The 20,818-nt window shown below is 50.5% G+C and overlaps 2 protein-coding genes across 11 annotated transcripts in view; one reads left to right on the plus strand and one right to left on the minus strand.

Moving 5' to 3' along the window:
- Window positions 1-6,904, plus strand: part of NRG2 (neuregulin 2) — a 162,112-nt gene extending 155,208 nt beyond the window's left edge. For 9 of the 10 annotated variants that reach the window (XM_016166341.2, XM_016166345.2, XM_016166344.2 and 6 more), the window contains 5 exons: window positions 670-772; window positions 2,695-2,818; window positions 3,182-3,309; window positions 4,149-4,376; window positions 4,966-6,904. In XM_016166341.2, coding sequence (XP_016021827.2) covers window positions 670-772; window positions 2,695-2,818; window positions 3,182-3,309; window positions 4,149-4,376; window positions 4,966-5,731 — 1,349 coding nt within the window. In that variant the 3' untranslated portion in view covers window positions 5,732-6,904. The remainder of the gene's footprint in view (window positions 1-669; window positions 773-2,694; window positions 2,819-3,181; window positions 3,310-4,148; window positions 4,377-4,965) is intronic. The other variant, XM_016166348.2, reaches the window with a different exon arrangement.
- Window positions 6,905-9,295: 2,391 nt separating this feature from the next.
- PSD2 (pleckstrin and Sec7 domain containing 2) overlaps window positions 9,296-20,818 on the minus strand; it is a 41,982-nt gene continuing 30,459 nt past the window's right edge. The window contains exons 8-15 of the mRNA XM_016166350.2: window positions 20,068-20,157; window positions 18,922-18,965; window positions 17,661-17,851; window positions 17,434-17,504; window positions 16,829-16,986; window positions 15,797-15,941; window positions 14,417-14,560; window positions 9,296-11,727 (exon numbers count right to left, since the gene is read on the minus strand). Of these exons, the coding sequence (XP_016021836.2) occupies window positions 11,518-11,727; window positions 14,417-14,560; window positions 15,797-15,941; window positions 16,829-16,986; window positions 17,434-17,504; window positions 17,661-17,851; window positions 18,922-18,965; window positions 20,068-20,157 (1,053 nt within the window). The 3' untranslated portion in view covers window positions 9,296-11,517. The remainder of the gene's footprint in view (window positions 11,728-14,416; window positions 14,561-15,796; window positions 15,942-16,828; window positions 16,987-17,433; window positions 17,505-17,660; window positions 17,852-18,921; window positions 18,966-20,067; window positions 20,158-20,818) is intronic.

The following is a 20,818-nucleotide window of genomic DNA, read 5'->3' on the forward strand; positions in this document are numbered from 1 at the left end:
CACCATGCATGGACTTCTCGCAGGCAGAGACGGGAAGGGCTGGCATGGGCCAGGGTTGCAGGGATAAACAAAGGCCTTTCTCCTTGTGGGCCTGGTCTATTCTGTCCCTGCTCCTGGCCCTGGCATCCCTCCTAAGTCCAGCCTCTGATCTGATATCCTGTCACCAGCCCAGAACAAGCCACTCTCTACCTTCTTAGAGAAGTTACAGCAGCAAACCAGGCCTCTGCCCAGGGTTGCCACATTCATTGCCATGAAGAACAGCCCACCAAGGTCCTTTGCAGCCACCAGGCCATAGCGGGCAGAGCAGGGTTGCTGGCCAAGCTGGTTGCCCTCCTCTGTGGGCTGGGAAATGTCACCTCCATCCCCCCATCCCCCTGCATTTCCACTCATGTGCCCCAGACAGGGCATGGGGTTTGGGAAGGTGAATTCGGGGGTAATCAATTGTGCTCAGATTCACAGGTGGGTGGAGTTCTGGGGCGCAGAAGGCAATCCAGAAGTGGGCAAGAGGGAGGAGACTTTTGGGGAAGCAAGGAGGGAAAGGAGCTGGGCGGGACCTGTGCTGGAGGGAACCCAAGGCATTGGAGGGGCTGGGGGAGGTGTCTCTGCACCACCATCCCCAAGAGTCCACCTACCTCCTGCCTACCCCCCTCACATCCCCTGCCTCTGCAGAAGCTGAAGAGCTGTACCAGAAGAGGGTCCTGACTATCACCGGCATCTGTGTGGCTCTGCTGGTCGTGGGCATCGTCTGTGTGGTTGCCTACTGCAAGACCAAGTGAGTGTCGGGCACTCAGGCCAGGGGCAGGCTTCTAAGACTGTTTTTGTAAGAACAGGCTCAGGCTCTCCTTCACACCCCCCAGCATCATGCCTTGCCTCAACTGCCTTCTGCAGCCTTTGTGGGGCTGAAGGGCTGGACCAAGAAGCAGGAGCTGAGGTTGGGGGAGACCAGCCCTAGAGGACTAAACGGGAATGGTCATGAGCACAGGCATTGAGAGAAGACAAATCTGGGTTCAAATCCAGCTCTGCCATGTCCTGTGTGACCCTGAGCAACCTGGTGAACCTCTCTGAGTCCTTATCTGAAAAATGGGAATGATCCTAGTATGGACCTCAGAAGATATTGTGAGGAAGCATATACCCTGACAAATAGGCAGACACTGGGGCAGTGCTGGGGGTAGGGAAACACAGAGAAGAAGGGTACATACCCAAGAAAAAAGAGACCTCACAAGGCACTGCCTGGTCTCACCTGGGCAGAGGAAATGTGGGGAAAGAACCTCAGGGCAATGGGAAAAACAGGGCAGAAAGGGGTTTGGCAGTTCCAGCGGAATAGTGGAAGCTAAAAGACAAATGCAGGAGAAGATCGGCTGTGTTCCTAAATCTTACAAGCAGGAACTTGCAACTAGCAATCAGAATAGTTGGGGCTAAGGGCTGGGGTCAAGATAAAACAGCTAGAACCCAGATGGCACCATAGGGGGGTTGCCAAACTAGGGAGGTTGGATTTATCCTGCAGGATGATGGGGAACCAATGAAGCTTGTAGAGTGATGTGATTCAGAAAAATGATAGGTTTGTCATATCCTCCCTGATCTAAAGAGCAAGAGTCTGGGTAGAGCCACCATTTGGGGGACTAAGTCCCTGGGTCTTGACTCTTGCTACCCCTATCTATGGGCTCTAAGGCCCTGCCAACCTTGTTCTGGGTGAGTCCAGGACCAGAAAGTCAGACGGAGGGATGAAGGCCCAAGTAGGAAAATTGAGACCAAGAGTTGGGGTGAAAGCAAGCCCCCTGTTCTAACCCCTCTGCACTTACTCATTTTAAGAAACGTTTATTCAATATTTGCTGGACACAAGACACTGACTCAGGCACAATGGCCAGTGCTCTAAGCACAAGGTCACAGGACATATTTGAGGGGTACCTAACCTTGGCTGAAGGCCAAGAAGGAGTTTCCTGAGGAGCTATTAGGTTGGGCCTGGGAGATGAGGAGGAGTTAGCAGGTGAAGAGGCAGAGAATGTGTCAGCTGGATGTTATAGTATGTGCAAAGGCCTAGAGCCAGAAAGGGCGGGCACAGTGGAAGATCAGAAATAAACTCCTAGTGCAACAAGCTGGGGTGGGGAGAGGCCAGTGAGAGACATGGCTGGGGAAAGAAATGGGAACTGAGGGCAAGGGAAGGGTTTTAAACAGGTGTGTGACATGATCGGACATGTTGATTACAAAACAAATGTAATGAGCACTTAATATGTGCCCAAGTAAGGTAGCCCCACAGGCCTCGACTCCCTGACCACAGCAAAAAGTCAATTAAATACCAATTGAATGAATGAGTGGGCCAGCGCTATGCTTCAGTATTTTATCTACTCTTAGTCCTCAGTGGTCTTTGGGATGGGTAAATGATCACTCCATTTTACAGATGAGGAAAGTGAATCATGGAGAGGTTAAGTAACTTGTCACACAGCTAGAAAGTGTTCTACTCTCTCAGCAGTCCAAAGTTCAGGACCACTATGCTCAGGTCTTGCTGAATTTAGGCTAGTGGTGATGGTACAGAGACAGATTGGAGGGGTCCTTGCTCAGGGTAGCCTGAGCACTGGAAGTGCAGGAGACTGCCACAGCAGTCCAGGCAGAGGAGAGACTAGCTCTCCGAGAGGGGCAGTTAGGGTAGTTCATGTGTTAGTGGGGTGTGCCAGGCTAACACACCCTTCCCCTGTGCAGAAAACAACGGAAGAAGATGCACAACCACCTGCGGCAGAACTTGTGCCCAGCCCACCAGAACCGGAGCCTGGCCAATGGACCCAGCCACCCCCGGCTGGACCCTGAAGAGATCCAGATGGCAGATGTGAGTGGTATTCCCAGGTCCCCATCTGAGCCCTCGCTATACAGCCAGGCTTCTGGTGCCCTTGAAGATGGGCCAGGGTAGCAGTCTGCCCCTCCCATGCTCAGCCTTGCCTGCTAGCCTCGCCTTGCCTCGCCTTGCCTCACCTTGCCTCACCAGGATGACTGGCCTCACTTTGTCTACTTCTTTAAGGAAATGCAGGAGGGTTAATTTGCTGGGGCCATTGCTGCCCCAATGCCGAGTCACTTATTCATTGGACCCTCTCCCAACCTGGAACTTCCTTCCTCACTTCCCTGACTCCATCAGGAAGAAAGGCTTACTTAGTCACCCATCACTAACTCTCATCCAACTCTCTCTCTGTTCTAGTATATCTCCAAGAACGTGGCAGCCACAGACCATGTCATCCAAAGAGAGACCGAGACCACCTTCTCTGGAAGCCACTCCTGCTCTCCATCTCACCACTGCTCCACAGCCACGCCCACCTCCAGCCGTAGGTGGGTACCACCCAAGCCCCCACACAGATGTGCAGACTCTTGTACCTACACCCACAGAGAGCAAGGACACATGTATCACATACCTGCCTGGGGACACACACACGAATCCCTAGCCAGGCTCTGAGCAGGAGGATGGAGGCGGGGGGCTCCAAACCAGAACCCACTGCCAAACATTCTTTCAGTTGCTCAAGGCGCTGGATCCTTTTCTCCATTCTAAACCAGCCCCAGGGGAGCAAGAGCATCACTGTGCTCCCACCTACCGTTCAGTGTTGTTGGACCTCATTAGCCCCGCTTTCTCTGGCATAAAGTGCCTACTCACTCAAATGCCCAGAGCTATTTGATACCATCTCCTGGGTTGGCCCACAGGAACCTAGTCCACCTTGGCCTCCTTCTCTTGAGTTAAGGAGGCCTGTCTACATATGCACGAAGGCTCACACAGCTCAGGAATAGTATGGTTGGCCCCTTTGTCTTCTAGGGACCAGCATGGCACAGGCAGGCTCCCTTGTACTGGCCACTGGAGTTGGGCTCCTGAGATAAGTGGCCAAGGACCATGGGAGTGGAAGGGCCCCAGACAGGGGTACCTGGGACTAGGTTAGGAGTAGGTTAGTTTCAGGGAGGAAAGGAAGAGGCCTGTGCGCATTGCAGCTCACTCATCCACAGGACTTCGGCCCTCTTTCTCCCTGTATCATGGTTGGGCATTTGTGATACTACACATCAGCACAGAGTGGAGGAGGGCAGTGAGCGGAGGGAGCCTGAGATGGAATGAAGAAGCAGAGAGGGGGTGAGCCTGGGATCACACCTTCTGGACCCCCCACCTCACCCTGCTCTGGCTTTTCCAGACATGAGAGCCACACATGGAGCCTGGAACGTTCTGAGAGCCTGACCTCTGACTCCCAGTCCGGAATCATGCTGTCATCGGTGGGCACCAGCAAGTGCAACAGCCCGGCTTGTGTGGAGGCCCGGGCACGTCGGGCAGCAGCCTATAGCCTGGAGGAGCACCGCAAGGCCACCATGCCACCTTACCATGACTCCGTAGACTCCCTGCGTGACTCCCCACACAGTGAGAGGTCAGTTCCTACCCAGTGACCTGTACCTTACCATGGCCAGAAAGCTTGCACTACTGACCCAGGGCTGACCGTTAGGGCACCTCAGAGGTACGCCAACGAGCCTCATCCCCCAGTGATCTGCTAAGGGGCGTCAGCGTGTTAATGACAGAGACCAGGCCAGTGGACCCTGGTGCACAGTTACCATCTAATTTAATTGTCCTACTAAGACACTTTTCAGAATAGAAGAGAATGTTATTAATAATTGCACTGGAACATCAGGAGTAAGCAGGTACTGGGCTATGACATCCCACTGATACATTTATGGACTCATCCCAACAATGCTATAGAATGAACACTTATTATGGTTATCCCCACTTAATAGATAAGGAAACTGAGGCTTGGAAAGGTTAAGGCAATTATTATTGAGGTTACTGAGGATTACCACCATGGTTCTTGCAGGCGTGATCTAGGGCAAGACTACTGCTTTTCTTTCCTTCGGGTTCTGCCGCCCCCCGCCCCCCCCCGCACCCCACCCTGAACGCACACACCCCGCTTCCCCAGGTCCCGGCCCGCCCCCCCCCCCCGCCCACGCTTCTGCCTTTCCCTGCAGGTACGTGTCGGCCCTGACCACGCCCGCGCGCCTCTCTCCTGTAGACTTCCACTACTCGCTGGCCACGCAGGTGCCGACTTTCGAGATCACGTCCCCCAACTCGGCACACGCCGTGTCGCTGCCGCCGGCCGCGCCCATCAGCTACCGCCTGGCGGAGCAGGAGCCGCTCCTGGGGCACCCGGCGCCCCCTGGGCCGGGGCCCAGCACTGAGATGCAGCACAACTACGACAGCTACTACTATCCCGCGGCAGGGCCCGGGCCGCGGCGCAGCGCCTGCGCGCTGGGCGGCAGCCTGGGCAGCCTGCCCGCGAGCCCCTTCCGCATCCCCGAGGACGACGAGTACGAGACCACGCAGGAATGCGTCCCCCCGCCGCCGCCACCGCCGCGAGCCCGCGGTGCGTCCCGCAGGACATCGGCGGGACCTCGGCGCTGGCGCCGCTCACGCCTTAACGGGCTGGCGGCGCAGCGCGCACGCGCCGCCCGAGACTCGCTGTCCCTGAGCAGCGGCTCCGGCGGCGGCTCGGCCTCCGACGACGACGACGACGATGACGACGCCGACGACGCCGACGGGGCGCTGGCAGCCGAGAGCACGCCCTTCCTCAGCCTGCGCAGCGGGCACGAGGCGCTGCGCTCGGACTCGCCACCGCTCTGCGGGGCAGCCGACAGCAGGACTTACTACTCCCTGGACAGCCACAGCACGCGCGCCAGCAGCAGACACAGCCGCGCGCCGCCCCCGCGGGCCAAGCAGGACTCAGCGCCCCTCTAGGGCCCGTCGTCACCACCGCCCTTGTCTTTCAGAAGAACGAAGACCACCAACTGGAGAAAGGAAAAAAGAAATAAAAATATTTTTATTTTCTATCAAAGGGAAAAGGTATAACAAAATGTTTTATTTTCATTTTAGCAAAAATTGTCTTATAATACTAGCTAACGGCAATGACGTTTTTATAGGGAAACTATTTATATGTAACATCCTGATTTACAGCTTCAGAAAAAAAAAAGAAACAACAAAAAAAAAAAGAGAGATGGGCCAATTTTATGACTCTTTAATAGAAACCTATATTGTGGTGCCTTTTGCTGTACGCTAATTTGGAGCTCCTGGAGGGAAGTCTGGATTGTGGGGTGGGGATGGGGGACATGTAGACATGTAGGATCTCGGGCTGGCGGGGGTGAGAGAAATTAGGGAAGAGGCTGCAGGGTTCTGGGGTGTAGGGGCAAGGTATGGGGCTGAGACAGATTAGCCCTGATGTTGGAAATGAGGACAGGAGTAGCTTTGCCCCCTTGCAAGATCCTGAGTCCTGGGCCTCCTGACGAGAGGGCATGGATCCTAGGCTTAGAGCTAGAGTTGGGATCAGATCACATCCAGGGGAAGACTAAGGCCCAGCGACAGCAATCTGAATGGGGAAGGGGCCTCCCCGCTCCTCACAGCTGCTAAAGGAGGGGGCACTGAGAACCAGGTCTTCCCAAAAGCCCCCGTGCCAGGGAGGGGGCAGCTCTGCCAGGGCCCCAACTTTCTCGGCTCCTCCTCCCCACAGCCTCCAGGATGCCCCACCCTCCTCTGCAGCACCTTCGTTTACAGATTGTCTTTTCTATGTTACTGCCTGCATGTCGTTTGCATTTCAGATTCTTTAGATTGAATGCATGGTCACGCTGGGACCGAGAAGAGCCACTTGACAGTGTATTTGATTCCCCTTTTAGCAATAAAGTAACCCCATTTCCTTCTCACAGCCCCACTCCCAGCCCCAACCCACCTATGACTTCCACTCCCTCTCCAGCCCTGTCTTCCCCACCCCCCAAAACTGGGTCCACTGGTAATTTGTCAAAAAGATAATTGTTAAAAAAAATATCCCAAACAAATGGGAACCCTGCCCTGAAATGTCCAAACACATGACTGTTGACACTTGAACATTTTTATATTGTAAATAAAATCAAATAACTCGTGTGTGACTGTGTATGCCTAGCCCCCAGGTGAGGAGGGGAAGATGGAGGATGAAGACCTGGGGTGGAGATGGATGGCTGTTGGCGTGGAAGTTGGAGAGGGCCGGGGCAGTCCCTTGGAGGAAGGGACACTCCCTCCAATCTCCCTGGCTCCAGTTCCCAGGACAGGCTCCAACCCTCTCCCCTCTCCCAAGAACATTCACAAGGTATCCCCCCTGGCTGCTACGGAACCCGGCCAAGGAGCTGACGCAAATTACTCTGCTTCAAGCTCAGCCTCAGAACCTTGGCCCAGTTCCTGCCCTGGAGCTACAGGGACTGGACTGAGGCAACAGTTTCCGGGGCTAGGTGGGTGAAGAGGGAAGGATCGTGGGGTTGGCACTGGGGCAGCTGAGTCAAGATGACCCTTGGGGCCCAGGCATGTCACAGGCAGTCTGGACACGCAGGTGGATAATGGGTACCCTTGGCTGCCAGGAGGACCACAGCTGCTGCAGCTTGTAAGCCCACAGGGTGTTGCACTTTTCCCAACTTTAGACCCCTCAGAGCCAGGGCTTGTCTAAACCCGCAGTCCCTGATGGAGAGTACATGATTTCAGGCATGGAGAAGGCAGAGGGAAGACCAGGATTAAGAAGCTTTGTCCGTATTGATTTATTTATTAAACCAGTGCCCAGCTCCAGAAACCATTAGGTTCCAAGCCAACAGGAGGAAGTCTTCTATCCAAATTGCTCAGATGATTGACCTGTGCGCACATGCGCGCACACGTCCCCCGGGATGCATGTGGTCAGTTCAGAGACCTACAGATGGGAAGGACGGAGAGGCTTAAGGTTGAGAGGATTTACGTATCAACAGGGCCTGAATTCAAATTCCAGCTCTGCCCCTCACTAGCTATGGGACTTCCCTAAGCTACAGTTTCAACTGAAATGGTGATGTTAATACCTACTTCAAAGGGATGTTGTATAGGTTATGCATATAAAGCACCCAGTACAGCTTCTGGCACATGATACAGGCATACCTCGGAGATGTGGGTTCAGTTCCAGACCACTGCAGTGAAGCAAATCTTACAATAAGGCAAGTTGTAATCTTTTTGCTGGTGGAGGGTCTTGCCTTCCATTTGCAAAACACGAAACATCTGTGAAGCACAATAAAGCAAAGCTCACTAAAGCGAGGTATGCCTGTAGGTGCCTGTTAATGGCTAATTTGATGCCGGTGATGACAATCACCATCTTTGTCTTGCATTCTTGAAGCTCATAGGGAGTGACAGAAACTGGATAAAAGGGAGTTAATGGAGGAAAAGAACTAAAGTTGTAGTCACTGTAGGGGCACTGGACAAAAATACCCCCGTTATAAAGAATCAAGGAAAATAATGAACTAAATGCTACATAAACCTGCAAATCACTGACCTCTCCTAGTCCCCATCTGATGATCTCATCCAGATCCCTCTGCTGGCTCTTAAGCTTGCTGTTGGCTTTAAAATTTTAGAGGGCCAGTAATTCCTGCATGTAACCCCAAGTAATTGGGAATGAACTTTTGGTGAACCTATTGACCTCTTCATGACTTAGTTTAGCGTCCTCATTTGACCCTTCTGAAGGCCAAGTTGCTGTTACCTTCTAAACTTTCAGTCAGAAACCACCTCTGTAACTCCAGTGAACCCTTTGAGCTTTTAATGACCCCAAGTAATTGGGAATTAACTTGGTGAACCCAGTAACTTTTTCACGGCCCAGCTTAGTATCCTCATTTGACCCTTCTGAGGGCCAAGTTGCTGTTACCTTCTAAATTTTCAGTCAGAAACCACCTCCCTGACTCCAACGAACCCACCAACCTTGATGTGACCCCAAGTAATTCTGGATGACCTCCTGGTAAACTCACTGGCCTTTATATGATCCTATTTGGTGCCTTCATTATTTGCTTTGGATTCTAAGATACCTGCTCAGAGTCTAAGGCTAGTTCTAATCTAGTTCCTTTTCTCATCATTGCAGACACTCATTCATTTCACCAGTGTTAATGGGACCTGGGAGCAGATGTGGCCAGAGAGGCCCCTTCTCCACTCTGCTCTCAAATTTCTGCCTTGGAGCATCTTTAGTATGGCTTGAGAGGAAGAGGTGTAGTCCTGTTAAGTGACTTCCCTACTACCACCCTGTCCCCCAGAAGCACTGACATTCGGGTGGCTTGCTGAGTCAGTTTTCTTCCCATTCTTCCAATTATTTCTTCTTCTCTCCGCCAGGTCATTTTTGGCTTGTCTCCCCAGCCCTCCCAGGGTCCCAAATGGTAATAGTGACTGCCTGTACCCCTCCCCACTAGACTGTGAGCCCTATGTGGACAGGGAGCTGGTCAATCCTTTCTTCACCACAGTATCTCCAGCACCCAGCAGTGTGCGGCACTGTAGACTTCCACTGAATGAGAGGGTGAAGGCTCAAGAGACAGAGTCCCCAGGAGTCCCTGAGCCTGCAGCCACTTCCCAGGACCACCAGATGGCGCAAACCACTTACGGCATCTCAACTGCGGTCCTCCAGCCCCTGGATTTGGATAGCCCTGGAAAACTGGCATTATTAAGGGGTTGTGGGGCAAATATGATGGTCCATTAGAATGCAGGAAAAAAAAAATATTAGAACTTTGATTTAGATTTATTTCCATGTCATCTTTTTTAAATTTCTATTTTTGTGTATGTTTTATAATGTACATAATATTTTAGTACAGTAGTACATGTATATAATTTACAATAAATAATTATACAATTAAGAAAGTGAACTAAACTCTTTTTTTACTGATGGGAGGCACAACTACTGCCCAGGGAAGCACATCCGTCTGCAACGGACAGAGCTTGGTCCTCTGCTTTCACTTACCCGCCCTCATGAGGTAGAGGATGGGAAGCTGACCTCAAAAATCAAAGGATCTTTGAGACAGCATGGTGAAAGTACAGAGAGCTTTTTATGTTGACACATGGCTCTTGCAATTTCAACTAAATGAACATTTACTTCCCCTCAGCAAAATGAAGGGGCCAAACAGTTTAGTTATAAAATACACTTTAGCTAATCCAAATTAAATAATCTGGATTAAATCACTACATCTCTCTACGGGCTCACATGTCCCTTGCATCAAATGTGAGTGGGCTTGTAAATGTTGGGAATATAGTTGCAAGGTCAACTTAACTAAATATGTTACCACTGAGGTCAAATTTTTGGCTGAACTAGAGTAATTAATTTAAAAAATAGAAAGGATTTACTTATTATAGCTGCATTGTGGGTGCCATCACCCCCAGCACTTGTCAGTCTAAGGAACACAGGATTTAAAGGATGCTAGTCTGTGATCATCATGTGGCAAATTTCTCTATTCTTCCCAAATATGTCCTTAGCTAGCATTTCTGAGTCACTAGAAAAGTGAAAGAAATATCAGCCTAAAAAACAATCAGTGACTTGTCATTCCACCTTTTCCCAAGACCAAAGATTAATGGCTTCCATAACCCTTCCCGACCAGACATCTTTGGGCTTGTTGACAAGTAGCTATTTGCAAGGCAGAGTGTCTTTTATTCCTATAGCAGTAGATCTGTACAAGAGGCCACCGCTGGAGCTCAGAGACCTGGCAGCACCAACATAAAGACCAAAACATAAACAGAGCCATGGTCCCATCCTTTTCACACATCAGGATGCCTGTGGGACAGATGGGGTGGCGCACACACACACTGTCTATTTATTCCAAAACATCAACTGTAAGAGAAGTGTAAGTCACAGGTCAGCCGGAAGAGGGAAAAAATGGGGTGAGAAGAGGTCAGCACTATCTCCACCTTCCCTCCCAAAGTGTCAGGGCCACCAGTGGCCACATAGCAGCCCTCCTTGCTAACAGGCGGAGCTCTGAAGTAGGCTTTTCCTTCATCTTATTTTATCCTCTAACTCATATCAGTTCCAAAACCATTTTTAAAGGGGTATATATATATATATATATATATATAGTCCTTATATACATGTAATTCTTATATATATACATTTATGTCCATATAAAAGAAAGCAGTAGTGGCCTCAATGAATGGAAGGTGAGGTGGATGCACATGTGAGCAGAAATGGCTAGGCATGGAGGGAGCAGACCCAGGTCCTGGATTATGGCGATGGGAGGCAGTGAGAACGGGGCATGGGTCCAGAGGCTGCTGGGTGGAGGGAGGAGAGGATGATGCTGGTGGTCTGCAAATCTGCTGCTGGTCAACTCTGAAGAAGGAGGAGGAGAAAGGGTGGCAGTCCAAGTTGAGACCTAGAGTCAAGACCTGCCCTTGAAAACAAGGGAGATGAGAGAGGAACTTGTGAGAAGACGAATGCCTGGAAAGTCAACCACCTTTCCCAGTTCTTCAGTGAGATGGTATCTAGAGCATGCACACAAATGGCCTAGAAAAGGAGGCTCATAGTAGAGAGGGATATGAGGGCTGGAGAGAGGGTGTGAGGCCCAAAGAAGCCCCAGGATGCAAGAAGGTCAACGCATGAATAGCATCTTCATCTCCTTAGCCTACAGGGCTCTCTGCACTCCTCTGGCTGCCCGTCAACTGCCTGGAGCTGGTCCAAGTGGCCTGTGGCCAGGATTGTGCTCACTGACCCCTCTGGGGGCATTTGCCTGCCTCTGGGACCTGCCCATCCATGGCAGCTAAGTATCAGGCCCAGTGGTATCCTTCGTGGCTTTGCTGCCAGTCACAGTTCCATGGCCCTGGCTGAGGGCAGGGCTTGAGTGTGTCTTGCGGAGAGAAGGGTCATCCCCTTCTAGGGTGGCCAGCCTGGCCTCAATCCGCTCCAGGTCGTCTGAGCCCACTTTGATTTTCACAGCCAGGAGGTGGATATAGGTCTCGTAACGGCTTTTCTGGAGAAAGGGCAGATAAAGGCCAAAACAAAGTCAAAAGACAAACAACAAAATGCAAAATATATTTGTACCTTCGATGACAAAAGAATAATTTCCTTAACATTCAGACAACTCTCACAAATCAATAAAAAAATAGTACATGGTCCAATTAAATAATAAGTGACATGCACAGAAATACCATTCATAATTTTAAAAAATCAAAACTAATTGGCAACGACTTCTTGGATATGACACCAAAGCACAGGCAACAAAAGCAAACATGGACAAATGGGATTACATCGAAATGAAAACGTCTATGTATCAAAGGACACAATATAGAGTGAAAAGGCAATCTAAAGAATGGGAGAAATTATCTGTGAATCATATATCTACTAAAGGTCTTTCAGAATGTATGAAAAAAAACTTCTACAACTCAACAACAAAACCACAAAGAACCCAATTTAAAAAATGGGCAGGGGACTTGAATAGACATTTCTCCAAAGAAGATATACGAAGGGCCAATGAGCACATGAAAAGATGCTCAACATCACTAATTATTAGGGGACTGCAGATCGAAACCACGGTGAAATACTTTGCACCCATTGGGATGGCTACTATTAAACAAAAAAGTGTTGGTGAAGATATGGAGAAATTGGAACCACTGAGCATTGCTGATAGGAATGTAAAATGGTATAGCCACTATGGAAAATAGTATGACTATTCCTCAAAAAATGGAAAATAACATTATCATATATATATCCAAAAAGAGTTGAAAGAAATATTTGCACACCCATGTCCACAGCAGCATTATGCACAACAGTCAGAGGTGGAAGCAACCCAAGTGTCCATCAGCAGGTGAATGGATAAACACAATGTAGTACCTATATATCATTCACCCTTAGAAAGGAAGGAGATTCTCACATACGCTACAACATGGATAAACCTTGAGGACATTGTGCTAAGTGACATAAGCCAGTCACAGAAACACAAGTTCTGTATGATTTCACTTCTATGAAGTACCTAGAGTAGTCACATTCACAGAAAGTAAAATTGTGGTTGTCAGGGACTGGTTGAGGAGTTGCTTAATAGATATAGTTGTTTAATAGTTTCAATTTGGAAATATGAAAATGTTTTGGAGATTGGTTATTCAACAATGTGAACAGACTTAATACTACTTGAACCACACTTAAAAATAGTTGAGGTAAATCATATGCTATATATTTAATCATAATTTTTTTTTAATCCAAATTAAAATAGCAATGGGATGCCACTTGTTAAACCTATCAGATTGGTGAAGATTAAAACATTTGATAATGTCTAGTGTTGGTGAAGGCATGGAGAGCAAGGTACATTCACAAGCTATTAAATAGATTGTAAATTAGTAAATATTTAAGAGGGAGATTTGACAGGTGTTTGAGGAGGGCCTTGACTTTGAGTTTCAGGCCCTCACCACAGTCAAGGGAGGCTGGAACTGGGAAAAGCAGAGACTAAGGGTCAGAAGGCCCTATTCTCACCCAGCTCATGAGCAGAAAGATCCTTCATTGCTGGGTTTTACCTTCCCTCAACCCCATCTCACTCCCCAGTTAAGTCAGGTGAGAGTGAGGAAGACCAGCGCACTAGAGCTCTAATCTATCTCCTGGGTTAGGACCCTGGCTCAGGACCCTGGCTCCTGTACTTCTTAAGTGTGTCACCTCAGGCAAGTGATCTGACCTCTTCAAGCCTTGATTTTCCTGACTATAAAATGGGGATCATAACAAAACCCATTTCACAGACTTGATATAAGGATTAAATTAGTCGATACAAGGGAAGTGACAAGAATTACAACTGCCAATTCTCTGATGTGATCAGTCCACTGTAGCTTTTGCCATCACCATGTTACGTTGCTGAGAGAGTAGATCTGAGAAGACTTTGGAAAGCTACAAAGTTTTATGTTTTTCAACAAATTAAAACTCTATCCTGGGAACTCTCTTCTCTACCCCATACCTCAATAGGAAATCAGTGTGGAAATCTAGAGACTGAGATTGGTGACTTCTTTCCCATCTGCTCTGGAGGCTTCCCAGCTCAATCTCAGCCTCTCTGACTGACCTTCATGCGCAGGGCAGTCCAAAGGGAAGTCCAAAATGGACAAGTGGTTCCTGCCTCCTTCCCCAAGCCAACCTCCTATCCTTCACCCAATAAAGGTGGTGCTCTGTCAGCGACACTTGCAAATTGTTATGAGGCAGAATCAGGGTAGTGAGCAGAGAGAGATGAGGTGGAAAGAAGGGAGAGCTTAGGAGATACTAAGTTGCTCTGCTTGAGAAACATGTGAACGAGGAAAATGAGATCAAGTGGGGAAAGTCACATAATAGGGTTTCGGAGTTCTGGGTTTTGGTTGGAAAGCTTCTGGAGAAAGCTGAGCCTGTGGGGAAGTGGAGGTGAGGAGGGGCTTGGAGAAGGATGAGACGGGTGGTGGAGGTTGCCGGTGAAGCCTGGATAATGCTCTTGGAGAGACCCAAGAGAGGACACAACTTTTTGCTTAACAATTGGCAGCCTCGTAGGAGGCCATGCACGGTTCATGATTGCCTCAGGGGAGCCCCCAAAGTGGGAACCTCCAAACCAGGAGCCCCTGACTATGGAATGATGTTGGGGGATGGGAGGCGGAAGAAGGCAGCTGGCCTCCTCCTCCAGCTGCAGCCCTATCCTTCACACTCTGCCCCTACAGAAAACCCACCTCGAACATGAGATAATGCTCCTTCAGTCGGTTCTCCTCCACCTCCTTAGATTTGTGGCCCCTCTCGACTGGGTGACTCCTGTGCTCAGCCAGCTCTGCAGTCACCTGTCTCAGCTTATTCTCATGAGAACGCAGCTGCTCCTCCTGCAAAGACAAGTCCTGGACTGTGAGGTCCCACTCTTAGGAAATCACAGGGGTGCATCTAATCCTGTCCTGCAAGGATCTGCTTCACCAAAGGGAAACTGAGGTCTAGCCAGGGTCATCAAATACATGGGGCAGAGTCAGGCTCCAGGCCCGCAGGAGTACTCTTCCACCTTCTTCCTTCCACCATGCTCTTGTCAGCATCAGCTCTCCTAGATACTCCCCAGCAGGCTCAGGAGATTGAGACCCTCAGGCTTGTAGGTGCATGTAGACACTCCCTAACACAGACACACAATCACCCAGACACAACCCCTCATATGGACTCACATGCACACTGGACTGAGGGGCAATCTGGCCGTGGCTGCCCTTTGTTCCACATGACACTCACATCCTCTCACATTCATACTCAGACATATATGACAGGAAAATGTCCAAAGGCAAGCAGAGACACTGTCATTCACAGTCAAACACACACACGCATATGCCACCCGTCACGGGACAGCCAGGTCGCTTTGTGCTATGCGGGCAGCGGGCTGTGTGCATGTGTGCGTGCATGTGTGGACACATGTACAGTGTGAGCGTGTGCACTGAGTGTGTGTGCACAGGGACTGTGGGCTTAGGCAGCAGCCTCAGGAGCTCAATGGAGAGGCCCAGGACAAAGGCCCAGTACAAAAAGGGCCAGCAGCTGGCAGAGGCAAGAAGTAAGAAGCTTCCCCTGCCCTCTAACCCTCAAGAAGTAGCCCACCATTTATCCTTTCTTCTTCATAAACAAACAAACAAACAAACAAACAAACCTAAAAAACTGGAATATGAATGAATTGGAATTCTGGGGGGATTACAAATAAAATACTTAAGGGTAGGTGACTAGATGAAGGGTCAGCCACGGCTCCCTTGCCTAGCTCCCTATGACACACACATTCTCTCACATTTGTGCCCAGACACACACAATGCCCACAGGCTCACAATCACATCCACAGGACACACTGCCCTTGGCAAAGAAGCACACCCGTGCCACCCGCCACAGCACTGCCAGGCCTCTGTGTGGCATGTGGCCTCAGGCTTCCCATCTGTAAATGGGGGTGGAGTGTGGTGGGATGGAGGAGGATATCTGCCCTTCCGCCTTGCCTCTTAGCCCTGGACCAGGACTGTATAGGAGCTGAGGTGGCGGCTGTTGAGTTGGGGGCTTGGCACAGGGGTGGCAGCCTAGGGAGGCGGTGTTGTGATCTCGGCAGCTTGTACCTGGCAGAGGCGAGTGGTGCAGGAGGGCAGCAGGGGCCGACAGAACTTCTTCATGGAGCTGACAGCAGCTGGGAAGGCTGGGGCCGAGAAGATGGCGGCTACCAGGTTGAGCCTGAGGATCCAGGACAGCATTTCCTCCTTGCTCCTGGGGACAGGAATGGAGGGGAAAGAGTGCTGGCTTCTCACAAGAGGATTCTGCTCCCTCACCCGGCACCCCACACTAGCCTGACACAGAGAAGATACAAATATCTCCAAATAGATGGACAGAGGAGGGAGGGAGAAGGGTGGGATGGGGGCTGGATGGGCCTGGTCACCTCTGTGTAGGAAGCTCCCTTCTGTCTCCGCTCCCAGGCAAGACCTGGATTTTCCTATGAAAATAAAGCTTACAGGTCCAGAGCTAAAGGCCCTGGAACTAATGGGTTCTAAAGCCAGCAGGCCCAGGATCATTAGAGACAGCCAGCCAGCTGGCCGTCCCCACCACCTCTCCCAGCACGTATGCACCCATCCTGAGAGCTCGCCTACTAGCCTCCCTCATCTGCCACACGAAACCCCAATCTCAAGTCACAAAAGGACAACGTTCAGGGGAGTGGACAGAAGGACTCACGGGGAAACTATAGGGTGAGTCTTTCCCACTCATTCTCCCCACCCTGACTTAAAGTGAAGGATGGTTCACAAAGCCTCCATCTGCCCCCTGTGGAGGGAGTTTGGCGCACATCCGAATCACCTAGAGGGCTCCTTAAAACCCAATTGCCAGCCCATCCCCAGAGGCTCTGATTCAGCAGGTATAAGGTAGGTCCAGAGAAACTGCATTTCGAACAAGTTCCCAGGAGATGCTATGAGACCATCCACGGAGAACCCTGCCTGCAGGACACTCCTGCTGTTGGTTTGTGCCTCCCGTATACCCTCACACACAAGGGTACTGAGGATGCCTCCTGAGGAGGATGAAGGAGAGGGATGCAGTACAGGCTCCGTGCTGTACTGCACAGGCCCTGAGCCCACGGTGGGAGCGAGCGGGCTCCCACTCCTACTTACGGCGCCTGGAACAGGAAGACCCTCCAGTCGGCCGTCTTCAGCTTGAGGACATTGGACTTCTTGCTGTAGTCGGAGGCCCTGGTGGCCAGAGCATGGTGCACGCGAATAGCATTCTTCAAGTCGCCCTCAGACAGAGCTTTGTCAGGCCTGTACTCATCCTGGACAGATGGGGTAGGGGGTAGGCCAGCCTCTGTCATGGCCAGACTCCAGCTTACTGACCTACACTTCCTCCACCCACACCGGCCCTCCCTTTCCCTCTCCCTCCCTCTGTCCCTCTATCTCTCTCCATTTTTAGCTCCTGCCATTGTGATGACATGCTCACCCCAAAGAATCACTCCAGGTACTCCTCCCCATATCCCTTTTTGCCCCAGAGGCCTGAACAGGCCTTACCCTGGGTACCCTCCGAGCCCCGGGCATTTAAAAGACACTCTCACTAAAGCCACCAAAGCTCTGGACAAGCCTAAGCCAGGCCTCTGATGGGAGAGGAGCCAGCATCTGCCTAAGCCCCAGGTCCTGCCCAGGACCCTCTGGGCACCATGATGCAGGGCCTGGAAGGGAGAATGAGCTGGCCCTTCCCTGGTAAGGACATTGGGTTAGTGTCTTACCTTCTGCAGGTACAGGATAGTCCCTTTGAGCACTGCGTAGAATTTCTTCCAGCCACGCCTCCCACGGGGTGCTGGGGAGGGGAGTATGGGTAGTGTGCCTGCAACAACTCACCCCAATCTCTCCCCCTGTCTATCTGCATGTGCATCTCCTGAGGAGTGGCCAAGGTGGGCAGACCCCATCTGGACTAGCATCCCTCCCCGTGCCCCTTCCCCTGCCTGACACCCACTCCTCTTGCCATCCATGTCGGCGTGAGTCTTCCGGGTCAGCACACCATGCTTGTAGGTGGTGGCGCTGAGAGCCTGTGGGACATCCAGGAAGGGGTTGCCGCCATCCAGGATCCGTGTCATCTTCTTTGTGCCTGTCCCAAACTTGTCATCCACCAGCTCAGACAGTGATTTCCTCAGCTCGTCCTCATCACTAGGAAAGTGCCAGGCCTTAACACCACCTCCAGGGAGGCCTCAGCCCCACATCAGCATGCCTTCTCCCCACTACCACCCCTCTGGGAGCCAGTCAAGGTGAAGAGCAAAGATGAGGAGGTTCTAATTCCAGATCACAGATCTACATTTCTGACCCCACCCCTCAGTCTTCAATTCTGGCCCTGACCTCTGGTCTTTGGTTTTTGACCTCCAAGTTCCAATCCTCATCCTTGATCACAAGTTGGAGACCTTACTCTCTCCAGGCCTCCATTCTTGTACTCCTCCTCCTCTCACCAACCCTGAAAGCTTAGCCCCAGAGAGCAGTAACTCATGGCCAGACTGAAGCTTCTGCCCAAGCCCATGAACGTGCTGGGGGAAGGCGGCCGGCCAATGAGGCCCATAAAGTATAGGCTCTCACTGGAGCCCTGAAAGGAGCTCATCAGCTCTTCCTGTGGGGCTGGCGTTCCTAACAATCCCTGCCTGGAACCTCGACATGGACTCAAAGACCCAGGCTGCCCTGGGGTGCACAGCAGGGAAAGGAGGCTACTTTCCCCTGGAGTCTCTCAGTCTCCCCAATCGCCAAAGTCACCACACCTCTTTTCAAATGACTGGGCACCTCCAGGTCTCACTGCCTTCACAGGAAAAGAAGTCACCCCACCCACCACCAAGAACAGTTGCCACCTAAACATGGTCATATTCTTGGGGTTATAGGGGAACCGGTGCCTCCTGCTTGCCTGTCCTCCAAAGGGGAAAAAGTTATCATCATTTGGGAATAGGGGCCATATCCCCAGTACAGAAAACCAATGTAGACATCATGGAACTAAAGTCACAGTTTAGTCTATTCCACAGCAGTGTAAACATTGCACACTTTTTATCAGGACAGAAAACAAACCCAAAGTAGAACTCAACACCAGGTGCTGGCAAGTTGGACAGGGGTCATGAGGGCCCTGGGTTGGGAGAAATCAGCACCATGGAGAGTATCAGAGTGACTTCCCTGCGTCCCTAGCTGCTCCCTCCTTCCCCTCCCAGCGATTCAGTTTCCCCATAACTGTGCCCATGGGCACTACTCACATGGCCCATTCTAGCTTTTCATTCTTGATGGAGTTGTAAAGGGTCTGGAAGAGGAGTAAAAAGAGAAAGAGGAGTTCTGATGAGAAACTAAAGAAACTCCCATCTACCTCTAGCAATGTAGATGTAGCAAGGAGGTACTTTTCAGCCAGTGGGGCAAAGCGAGTGTTCGATTCATACTTGTTTGTTGGATGGATGAGTTAGTGGGGAATAGGATGGTGGATGACTGAGTAGATGACTGGGTGGACAGATTTGAATATAAGTGAGTAAATGGGTTGGTGGGTCGGTGGGTGGGTGGGTGGATGGATGAGTGGATGTGGAGTGTGTTGGGGAGTGTTTAGGAGTGCGGGGAGTGTATGTGTAGGTTAGGGATGAATGGGCAGGTGTATGAGCAGATGAATGATTGAGCTGACGAATGGGTGGATAAAAGGATAGATGCGTGGGAGGCTAGGTAGGTTGGTGAATGAATAGATGGGGAGAAGTGGGCAGGTGGGTGGTGGGACTGGAATTATTTTATCTCACTTACAGATACATTCTTAACTAGTGCTCCTTGGTGAAGATAATTATAGTAAGAAGAGTGATGGAGACAATATCCTATTTTTTAACCTCCAAACTCACTATCTGACCACCCATCTCGTATTGCCGGCTCCTTCAAACCCATTATCTAAATTTGAACTCATCATCTACCTCCGAAAACCTGCTCCTCCTTCTCCAAGGCCAAGAATTTAGCAGAAGTGAAAGGCCAGGGTTCTACCCTGTGCTTCAGCCTCAAAAGAAAACTAGATTCCCTTAACTCCTGGTGATGTTGAAGGAACAAGTGGGCTTTTCTCTATGGTGATGGTGGTGGTGGTGGTGGTGGTGGTGGTGGTGGTGGTGATAGTAGTGGCAACTGTGACAATTGGTTGATTACCATGACAGAAATAATGACAATATAGCACTAAAATTGCACAAAGCCTACCCCTCTGCCTAACTTGGAACACAACAGTTAAATGTGGAGCTGAATGGTCTCTAACTCTGTCCCAAAGTCATGGTGACCCTGACCTCAGGATTAAGGATCTGGAAAATCAGGATTGAGTGTGGCTGAGACCTCTCTCCTCTTTACTCACCCCTGCCATAGCTGGGGGGCATAGGGACCTTAGCAGGTTATACCTTCAGCAGATCTTTGGCAAAGTCTTGGCCATCATTCAGCTGGTCCAAATTGGCAATGAACTGCTGGCAGGACATCTTCTTGCCAATGTTCTGTAATGAAGACATGGTTTTGCCTGAGAGTGGAGGTGGAGGCTGATGTGGTCCTCACACCCTGCCCTGCCCAGCCAGAAAGGGTGAGGCAGCATCAAGGGCAGGAATGGAAAACTCTGCCTGTCTTTCCCTTTGTCTCCAAGAGTTTACAAAATTCTTTTTCACATTCAAGATTCTATTTGATCATCAAGCATCATGAGAGGTTGGGGTTCTCCTCAAACCCAGATGAAGAAGTCAGGTTGGATGAAGTATTACAATAGTTGACATTTGACAGGTGCTTACATGTTCCTGGTATTGAACTTGACATGCATTATTTCGTTTCCTTCTCAAAACAAGTAGAAGGTGAGATGGGTGTTGTTATTATCCCAACTGACAGGTAAGGAAACAGGTGCAGGAAGGTGAAGTGATGTGTCCATGATCGCACAGCAAGGAAGTAGAAGGGCTGAGTGTGTCTGACACCAAAGCCCATGCTCTCACCCGCTACTCCATGGTTAACTCTCCCAAGGTCACACAGCACCAGGACTTGAACCCAGCCCTCTTGGCTCCTGAGCAGAAGCTCTGTGTATTCCGTCACAACTGTCTCACCCTCTTACCTGTACAGAGGGGTGGCAAGACCTCCAAGATGAAGATGAAGTGAGGGAGAGTTTGGTCTTATGAGAAT

This window comes from Rousettus aegyptiacus, unplaced genomic scaffold (genome assembly GCF_014176215.1).
Source record: "Rousettus aegyptiacus isolate mRouAeg1 unplaced genomic scaffold, mRouAeg1.p scaffold_m13_p_7, whole genome shotgun sequence".
In the NCBI taxonomy this organism is placed as follows: domain Eukaryota; kingdom Metazoa; phylum Chordata; class Mammalia; order Chiroptera; family Pteropodidae; genus Rousettus; species Rousettus aegyptiacus.